The following is a 9,917-nucleotide window of genomic DNA, read 5'->3' on the forward strand; positions in this document are numbered from 1 at the left end:
ATCTCGCCTTTTTTTCACCAAAACCAGGTGGAAAGCAAAAGTAATTGCATTAGTGACCAGTTGGGATCGGAGGCCTTATTTGCATGCAGCCCTAAGCATCAACAGATACTGATTGCTGTTTGAAAGAAGCCTGGGTTTGTGAGTGAGAAAGACACAGAACACACAACGCCAACAGTTCCAGTGCTGCAGAGTCCCAAGTGTATTCCTTGCCACACATGCCCAGATGTCGGTTAAGAGCTTCCATCTTGTCAGACAGCTGTCTGGAGACCAACAGGAGGCTGTCAGAGCATGCAAAACACAGGCTCTGTGTGGACCCGAGCTGTCAGAAACATGGCACTTCTGAAGATGCTAATCCCGAGAGAATATCAAACGCCCTGGGATGTGCTTTTTCTTCTTTTCAACATCATTGCATGTATGAATCTAGATGTATTTATTCCAGTTATCTTTGTTGTTCTATATTTCTAGGAAGAGAAAGAAAACCTCCCTGCAGTGAACTGCTCTGAAACTGCCCTCACTGCTCCAAAGTTTATTCTCCTTGAGAGACAAGGTATTGGGATTCTATTCCACGACGCATCAGCTGATAGGGGAAAAACAGCTGGCACAACTGGTTGCAGAGAAAGGAAACGGTAAATGAGTGTTGCTAAAGGACTGTGGCAGTAAAGAAAATTGCACAATATTAATACTGATTTTCTTTATACAACCCATTACAAATATTTTCGATAACCCTCATATCGTAACGTTAAAATAAATTCTTGCACAACCATCAAGTCTTAGAGAGTGGTGCGTTGGATCAAAAAGTCTTGACTTGAAAAGAAAACCTAAGAATCCTGCACCCTGTCCATCCCTTGAACTCACATTTTTAACGAGACGTTGTAGTCCTCAGAACTTCATCAGGCAAGTTCATAGACAAACATTTCCATGCAAACAGCACCATAAAGCCCATAGGCTTTTAACCATGGAAAAAACACCAATCAGGAATGAATGTAACGTACGGTCATTAATATCAAAAGGTTATGCACTACAGCTTTAACATGTATCCATACTAGGTGTTTTTGGCGTCCTGAATGGCGTTTTTTTCACGTGATGTGTACTTTATTTTCTATTGTGTGTGTATAAGAATTTTGTCTGATGGAGGGCCAACACATGAAGTGAGTTCAAGTTATAGACAATGTAGTTGATTCTTTGGTTTTCTTTTCCAGGTAGGGTTCCCCTATCTTAAATGTACAGGGCAGACCATGTTGCTGTTGAAAAATAAACTTGTCACTACTCTGCTTGAGACACTACAGTGGTGGTGAAATTGCCTCAAAATATTTCTTGTCATTTATTGGCCGACATGATACCGTTATCTCAGCATTGAGCTAATATTAGCCACCGGCTGCTTTAGCCAATATGAAAGTTTGGTTTAAAATGGCAAGCTTAATATTAAACATCATTAATACACTTTCATTTGAAGATTTTGTGATTGGTCCATAATTTCCAAACCATAGTTAACTTACGTCTTTTATTGTGTCAATGTTGTTGGCTGCAGTCATCCAAAGCCCAAGGGACATGGGAGCCACGAGGAGTAAAGATCTTACTAATATATTTCTTGTGTTTGTTATGGAAGAACCACCGTTCATGTGTTTCCCTACCTTCCACTTCTTAAATAGTGGGATACAAGGTGCATCTCTGTGTCTCGGGATAGGACCAGCAGGTGAATGAAGTTAATGAATATAAATATTATCTTTAATAGAGAGCCAAACTCCCGCCATTTCTATTTTCCTCCATGGGACCTATTATCGAGAAACAAAATAATGAACAATGGTCAAGGGCGAAAGACAACAATTTTCTGGTCTTGATCGACTTATGCCAAAAAAATTATTATTTTACATGTCAAGAATGACCCTTTCATGTCTTCAGCTGTCCTGTCAATTTAATGCCTTAAATGCCCCAAGAATAATCTTAATTTTTTTCTTCTTTTTAAAGTGTCACCGTTTGTTGCAAGATAGTTAAGTAAAATGCTATTGGAAAAGACGGACTACAAGTCCATGTTGCTTACTTGTAGTCACATTTTCCCTCCACACCCTTCGAGTAGCTGCAGCTCTCAACATGACCCGATTTTATACTGCTTTTCACCTCTTTTGATACTTCTGCCTTTGTCTTAGAAGAAGACAAGGAAGCTCGACAAGGAGACAGCCGTAGTTCTCTGGTGACGTATATTGTTCAAGACGAGAGATGTAGTTCACTAAGCAATCTCACAAAACCTAATGTACCCAACTTCTTTGTGTCAAATCGTTATGTCTTGTCATGTAAAATTATCTTTTAAATTTACACACATCGTTTGTGAAATTAATGGCACAATTCAAACTAACCCTAATCTCTCATTGACTCCTGTTCATATTTTTTTGAAAGATAGGTCTCATGGACCTGAAGTAGAAGGGCGTGACTTTGGCTCTCCATTTACAGATGAAGAATCCTGCCAACCGTTAGACAAAGAGGTACACTACAGTAAATGCCACTTATTCAGTGACTTGAGAACATTTCAAAATAAAAGGTTTAAAATTCAAACAGTCGAACAGAACAAACCCCAGGCCCCAGTTCAACGTTTGATCCAAAGTAGAAGTTTTAATGGTTTCAGAAAAACAACTGGTGTTAAGTATTACTTTTAAAAAACCCTAGTAATATCTGCCACCAAACATTACCACACACATTAAGAACAGGATCATTTTAGGCACAAAGTGGGTGGAAGGTGTACACAGTGCACCACCAAGTCCTTGTCTTTACAGTCCTCTTATGCTTCCTCCCTGGCAAAGATGGCCTTAGAATCTCTTTGTTATACAAAAGCAGAATGGCAGAGACAAATACTCTTAAGTTACTTTAACCGCCATCAACCAATTAGCTTCTTTTGAGTCTTTGTCAGTTCAGTGATACATTATTTTGGGGAGGAAAGCATTAGAGGGTGTTTCAGACATGGCTGGGATATTTTAATATTCTAATGCCCTTCTCTCACTTTGCTTGGGTAAGACACCCTCCTGGTGTGTGGTCCCGGGACAGCCCCAGTCACTGCAGAAATAGCTTGGCAGGACTGAAATGGCCCAGGTTCTCACAGGACTTGATCCAGCGCTGGACATTAGTGGGAGTGGAGGACGCAGAGCCACTTTGCAAGACGCAGCAATAGCAGGCAATGTCGGCCAGGGAGAACTCCGGCCCGGCCAGCCAGGGGCTGCGGCCCAGAGCAGAGTTAAGGGCCCGTAGGACAGTAGCCCGCTCCTTGGCGCTGCCCTCTGCCAGCTGGAAGAAAGCTGTGTCCACCCAGCTGTCCACCAGTGTGGCGAGAGCAGGGTCACTGGGGTAGGGAGACAGCAGCTTATAGAGGAAGCGCGCCACGTTGGCCTCACCCTCGATGGGACACATGTTCTGGACACTAAACTTCATCTGCAGTTTGGGGACTGTGAATTGGACAAAGCATAAACATGTTTAATAGTAAACAAGGGCACAAGCATTCCCCACATACACATTTAAATATGCCAGTAAGTGACGAATGAAAAACTTGTAATGGTTAGAAATAGCCTTCTATAGACACAAGGACACTTCAAAATTTGTATGTGATTATATGTGATGTTAAAAGCTAACGCTATTGGTAATTAATAAGGGATGCACAGATACCGCTTTTTTTTTTTAAAGACCATGTACAAGAACTTACATTTGGGTAGCCTGATACCAAGTACCGATAAGAGTACTTAATAATACCTCTTGGGCTCAAGGGTCTTTTCTTTCTCACACACACACACACACACACACACACACACACACACACACACACACACACACACACACACACACACACACACACACACACACACACACACACACACACACACACACACACACACACACACACACACACACACACACACACACACACACACACACGATTTGGGCCTTCTCTTATATTGTTGTCAATTAGAACAAAAGCAGTGTTTGCAAAGTAACATTCCTTTTTCTATTCAAAACTCAGTGAACGGGACATTTCCCTGAGCTAGTGTAAATAAAATAACGTATATCATTCCTGATATCAAAATACTGAGTGATGTTTAGAAAGAAGGCTAAGGCCGATGACATTGATCAGCTCCAGCAGAGAGGATGGTTCAATTACGCCAGCAGCTAAGTTTACAAGATCTTGTCCAGATTTAAAGACTCGTGGCAAACTACATAAACAGTAAGACCGCCAACTAACAACTTTCGTTTAAGCTCGTTTGTAAAAAAATAAATAAATTGCTATTTGCAGAGTAGCCAAAGATTTACAAACAGCTGGCATTGCTCCTCTTCCGCCTCCTATATCTGCTTGACGGAGAAGTTAATGTCATGTTGCTATGAGGTGTTGCATTGGGTGTGGTAGATTCAAAGTATCTTTATGATTACGTACGAGTACATGCGCACGGCATCAGACCAATACCCGATACTGGCATCGGTATCAGTGCATCCCTATAATTAATTTGGTCGTACATACCATCTTTCCATATGAGGGTGAAGCCCAACTGGAACATCTGGCGGGCATAGCTGTCTGCATGGCGTGGACCGAGGCAGGACAGGAGCTGTGGTGGCACACTGGTAACTGAGGAGTGGACATGGACAGTGGAGAGCACCCGATAGCGCTGGCACAGCACGCTGTGGAGCACCAGCAGGGTCAGGGGTGGCTGTGCCGGGTTAGCGTTTATGACGATGTCACGGAGAGCACCAAGGTCCTTGTGAAATGAACAAGACAATGAAGGTAAATAAGTGCAGCATCCAAAAATAAAAAAATAAGGCCAGTACAGAATGCACAACAGACTGCAAACAGTCCACGCCCTAATGTGTGCTTCAAAACAAATTCCAATATGATTAGGTCTACGTGGTATTTATAACTTCTATGACGGTAATGATAGACAGAAAATATAGCCAAGGTATGTCAGTTGCAAGAAACAGAGACATACTGTTGTTGTGCATGGTTCATCTAGGATGAATTCTGGCATCACTAATAAAAACTGTGTCCAGTTCTTCTAATACTTGGAGGCAGAGCTCACTAGCATTAATCCCAGTTTTCTCACCTTGCCCAATAGTGTGTCCAGGTCTGAGAGGCCTTTGAAGGTTGTGGAGCTGGGGCTGTGGGAGCAGAGGCTGCTGCTGACTGTGAGGTCCAGATCGGCATCTGGGGTGGTCACGGTCTTGGCCAGGCCTTCCACAGCTGCTTTCAGGTTGTACAGTTTTTTCATGATCTCATCCTGCCGGGCCTCCAGAGCTTTGACTGCTGGGTCCACCTCGCCATTCTGGAGAGACAGAGAGAATTGCTCAGTTAAGTTGAAACCACAAATTGGAATTTGAAGGTTGGAGCATTTACATTTTTTAATAACTTGAGCGCAATCCTGGAGCAGTTTTACGACCTGGGTGTACTTATAACTGTCCTTGCACATATACTAAGAGGCAGGATTAAAAAACATATCCCCAGTCAAGCTAAACATTCACACATAAAGGAATTAAAGTAAGACAGCTAATGAAGAGATTTTAAAGACTAGACCTCAGGATGATATAGTTTCAATCTTGTACCATCAGAGTAGGTTATACACTGGTAATATGTGCCACAATGTCTACTTCAGATGAGTCAACGCTATACACCACAGTTTTGAAAAAAAGTACCCAGATAAAAGTAGCAATATCTCACTGTAAACATCCTCTATTGCAAGTAAGCATCCTGCATAGAAATATCACATAAGGATAAGTATGTTAGTATAAGTACATAAACAAAACATCCATTAGGTATGAAAAGTAAATGTACTCAATGCCCTGACATAATGTATTAATATCGCTAATGCAGTAATGCGTAAGTAGCATCTTACTATTGTAGTTAGACGAGGTAGAGCAAATTTTAACAATTTAATAACCTGTTACGTAGTTTTGTCTTTAACAATACATGATCTGTTATGACATTGTGTGTGTCTGTGTAAAATTGACTTAAGGCAGCGGTGTTACAAATAAAATATACCGTACTTCTGGAATAAAGTGGAGCAGGAATATAAAGTGGCAGTGAAATGGAAATACTTTTAAAACTGTGGTAAGGTTACATTACTTAGCTACATTCCACCACTAGCTACCCCGTTGGAACAAGGGTCTCCTAGGTGCAGATATCATGACACTTTGATGCTTATTAATATTGACATTGTCAGCAAATACAACAAAGAGTGGAGACAAGCTACCCTAATACGCCGCTTAAAAATCTTTAAACGTTGATGGTGGAGACGTTAAGTAATTGTTGCATCAGCCAGAACTTAGATTGTTTCATTTTCCTGGCAAGCTAGCTTAGCTATCCAGCGTGGCTAAATACTGCTAATGCTAATACACCGCGCAAGATTCGCATTTAGCTATCAATTCGTGAGAAACAAAACGAACCGCGGGAATGCAAACTACAAACTAACAAGTTGGAAAAAACGAACCTTGTCAAAATGCAATGGGTTAACAGTTACCTGAATCGCGTGCTCAGAGGTGCAGCAGTTCCCTTGCGGCGCGTGGATATTTGGTAACTTGTACATGCAGGTTGGTAAATCAGTCTTTATATGACTTCCAGAGATGGGCTTTACCTGGTACATGGGCATGGTGTAGGAACGTTAGTGCTCTGTCAGAGACAAACAGTTAAAAACAAAAATCCTGGACACAGATTTCTTCTGGGGCTGCGTGATGTTGACAGGCAGCAGCAGCAGCGGCTACCAACGCTAGCGGTTACGCAGGAAAGAGGCCGAAATTGACGTCACATCCGGGGCAAGTAAAAGCTGATGTACATTCACATTAGTAATTTTAATTTAATTAATTTATTAAGTAATACATAGTTGAAGAGCTGTTGTTCATTTGTTATCGTTATTTTAAATTCACAGAGTGGTGCTAAAATAATCCATATTCAGAGATACACCACGCGCAGCCACATTTCTCTCTGCATGTATCCTTCCACGTGCACTAGACGGCGCCACAGTATCATTTCTCACATCCTGTCTTTGTAAGTTGAGTTGCAGCGAAGAGGTTGGTTTCTTTAACTGTCTATGGTTGCAGGTGGTCAGCAGTCAACAGAGGATATGGTCATACTACTGGCATGAACTTAACTTCTAAACTTAACCTTCTTTGAAATTTAACAAAGACATGACCATGAAAATGAATGTCTTGTTGTTGTCCATCGCACCCATAATGCCATTTCATATCTACACTACACGTGGTTCAGTTCAAAACCTTAAGTAAAAACACTTTTACTACTATAAAAAAGTAAAAGGTTGGCTTTTACCATTATTCCATAAATAATGGAATAATCAATAAGTAGTTAATACAATTGTCAATTATATGAACAGTTTATGTATGTATAGTCTATATATACTGTACAGTATGTATATAAATGTGCCTTTGGTTTAAACCTTGTGTGTGGGCACACCTGTGTGTATGAGTGTGAGAACACAGGAGCCATCTGCTAGTCAACGGTCTAGTCACGTTTATCTCAGCTTTAGAGACAGTTTAGGATGAACGTAAGTGAGAGATTTCACACATACATTCACATAGTCTACCATTTTTGTTTTCTTGTGTCTTGCCTGACATCAACATCTCTGTGATGAATTGTGGCCAAATTGATAAACAAAGCTTTTCAGATGTGACTGCTTCAGTCCTACCGAAGTCAACCTGTTTCACCGATCAAAACCGATTAGCTCAGTCTAGCCTGTTGTTATTTAATCACAAGTGATCTTTGACTCAACCTGGCAGCTCTGCTGAGGGAACAGTCTGCTCTGATCGCCAGAGTAAGACCTGAGATAGAAACTGAGACTACGGAGGGAGCTGAAACCTGACAGTTCACAGTAGTTCTTTAAATCATGTAGGAACAAGGGAGTCTGTCAGGCTGTAGGTAGCACAGATGTAGGGTGGGGAGTGACATAGGCCTTGTAGGTGCTGACATAGATTAACAGTGTGTTAACTGATGCAACGAATAGTCTGATTAGAGTTGCCTTAAAGGAATAGTCGGACATTTTTTGCTCTCTGGCACGGAGTTAAATGAGAACAGTGATTCCCCTTTCATTTCTCCATTAAATATGAAGGTATAGCCAAACGCTAATTAGCGTTGCTTCGCACAAAGATTGGAAATAGTGGAACACAGTTAGCCTGGCTCAGTCCGAAAGTAAAACACGGCCGATACCAGCTCAGCAAACTGCAGTGTAAAAGCATAAATTAGTAGTTTTACAGGGGGGTATGTGTCAGACAATTTCTTGGCTGGGAGTTATTATTTCCTGGAGTCTCAACTGGTTGCCTGGCATCAGCTAACAGCTAAGGAACTGCCAATAGGTCAATACATTTTCTTTAAACTCAGCTTGTTATTGTGTGTGATACACAGGCTCAGTGTAGCGATTAAATCTCACTAAATTTAAAAATTAATATCACAGGTAAAATACATCGTTAAAGTGCATCAAGGTCCAAGAAGGAGTTTGAAAGGAAGAAATTCCTTATATCACTGTATAGTTTATGGGGGTGTCGAGATAGCATGATGGTGGAACTCAAAGGCATTTTAGTTTTAACAATTATTTGCACAGCTTTGAGGAGATTAAAGGTATATATGTATTAGTCATGTAATCTGTAATGTATACTATTAAAACATGAAGTACAAAACAAAACCTGACAGCGGTAGTAATGTTTGTTGATTACTATATTGTACATACATACATACAAGTCATGTTGTCCTAGTTTTTGAATGTATTTAATCCACGTTTATGAAGGTTCTTTTTAGTTAACTCTCTGTATGTGTGTGTATTTGTGGCATTTATGGATGATGTAAGGTGTTTACCGACCAACTCCACCTGGACACAAATGGACGCATTCTTTTGTTGTCCAGTCCAACCAGACCATTTGCCTCCATTATAGTCAAAGGAAGTTTGTTCAGGATGACTCCCGCCATCTTGTCTAATTGTGCCTTCTCTTTTTAAAAGTCTGCAAAGTACCCGTCTACCTCTTCATGACAGCCATTACTCAGTCTGAGAGTGAGTCAGCACATGTAACAGCTGTTCAGGGGTTTAAGCAGGGTGTGGCGTTTAGTTTCAAACTTCTGTTAGTCCAGTGAATAGACACAGCTCAATATATAGCCTATAAATAAAACATCAATTAGCGGATATGTAAACAATAGGCTCAAGACAGGGTGGAAATAGATTTCTAGAAATTGCCTTGCACAGATACCGTGTGTGTCAGGAGCGGCCATTGATATGTGCATGGCTTATCATTTATTAATGAAGGGTAGCTGTACGCAGACATCATACGTAGTGGCTCATGACTAATGCTTGTAGAGGAACAGAGGCAGTGCTGTCATCCCGTGCATTATGGATAGAGTTCCTGCACAGAGCTCACAAAGCCCATTCAGTCATTCTAACACACCAGTTAAATCTTTTACGATGTTCCTCCCTGATCAGACTATCAGGTAGCAATAAAGTCTGATACCTCCAGGCTCCAAAAGACTGGGTATGGGTACGGCAGATGCAGGATGCACAGCTGTGCTAATGGTTTAACTTCCCATTACCTCATCTGCTTGAGAACTTCAGTTTGGTTTCAATTGAAGATGGGATGCACATTAAAGTTTCACACAGACTTAATCAGTAAGGTGAGCCTGACGCTCCTTTCTTGATATGAGTTTTTGGTGACAATGAAGCGGGGGCATCAATTATTGAAGTGCCAAGCAGACAAGCAGGCTATAGTCTATGTGTCCATCCTAAAAATGCAGACGGATTGCACGGTACAGTTTAAGCAAACGCACAAAATGTACCATAATACTATTGTAATCAAAAAGTTAGGTTTTCTGGCTTACCTTATTTCTTCTAATAGTTAATCATTTATTTGTAACGCTGCAACCTAATTTTTTTTTTTTTTTTTTTTTTTTCTTTTTTATTGAAGGAGTTGCA

General features: G+C 40.9%; 1 protein-coding gene and 1 long non-coding RNA gene across 3 annotated transcripts in view; both read right to left on the minus strand.

Annotated features, from left to right (window-relative positions):
- Positions 1 to 1,761: 1,761 nt before the first annotated feature.
- The window catches only part of LOC117958537, an 8,515-nt gene continuing 359 nt past the window's right edge, over positions 1,762 to 9,917 (minus strand). The window contains exons 2-3 of the long non-coding RNA XR_004659748.1: positions 2,348 to 2,352; positions 1,762 to 1,772 (exon numbers count right to left, since the gene is read on the minus strand). This is a non-coding gene — a long non-coding RNA (uncharacterized LOC117958537). The remainder of the gene's footprint in view (positions 1,773 to 2,347; positions 2,353 to 9,917) is intronic.
- Positions 2,900 to 6,751, minus strand: aimp2 (aminoacyl tRNA synthetase complex interacting multifunctional protein 2). Of its 2 annotated transcripts, none has more exons than XM_034894988.1 (5): positions 6,591 to 6,751; positions 5,067 to 5,285; positions 4,490 to 4,724; positions 3,025 to 3,428; positions 2,900 to 2,994 (listed from the first exon to the last, which is right to left on the minus strand). In XM_034894988.1, the coding sequence occupies exons 1-4, from the start codon at positions 6,603 to 6,605 to the stop codon at positions 3,040 to 3,042; spliced, it is 858 nt and encodes a 285-aa protein (XP_034750879.1). In that variant the 5' UTR covers positions 6,606 to 6,751; the 3' UTR covers positions 2,900 to 2,994; positions 3,025 to 3,039. The 2 variants fall into 2 exon arrangements, with proteins under 2 accessions (XP_034750879.1, XP_034750878.1); XM_034894987.1 differs by having other exon boundaries at positions 6,477 to 6,748.

The sequence above is a fragment of the Etheostoma cragini genome, chromosome 15 (genome assembly GCF_013103735.1).
Source record: "Etheostoma cragini isolate CJK2018 chromosome 15, CSU_Ecrag_1.0, whole genome shotgun sequence".
Lineage (NCBI taxonomy): Eukaryota > Metazoa > Chordata > Actinopteri > Perciformes > Percidae > Etheostoma > Etheostoma cragini.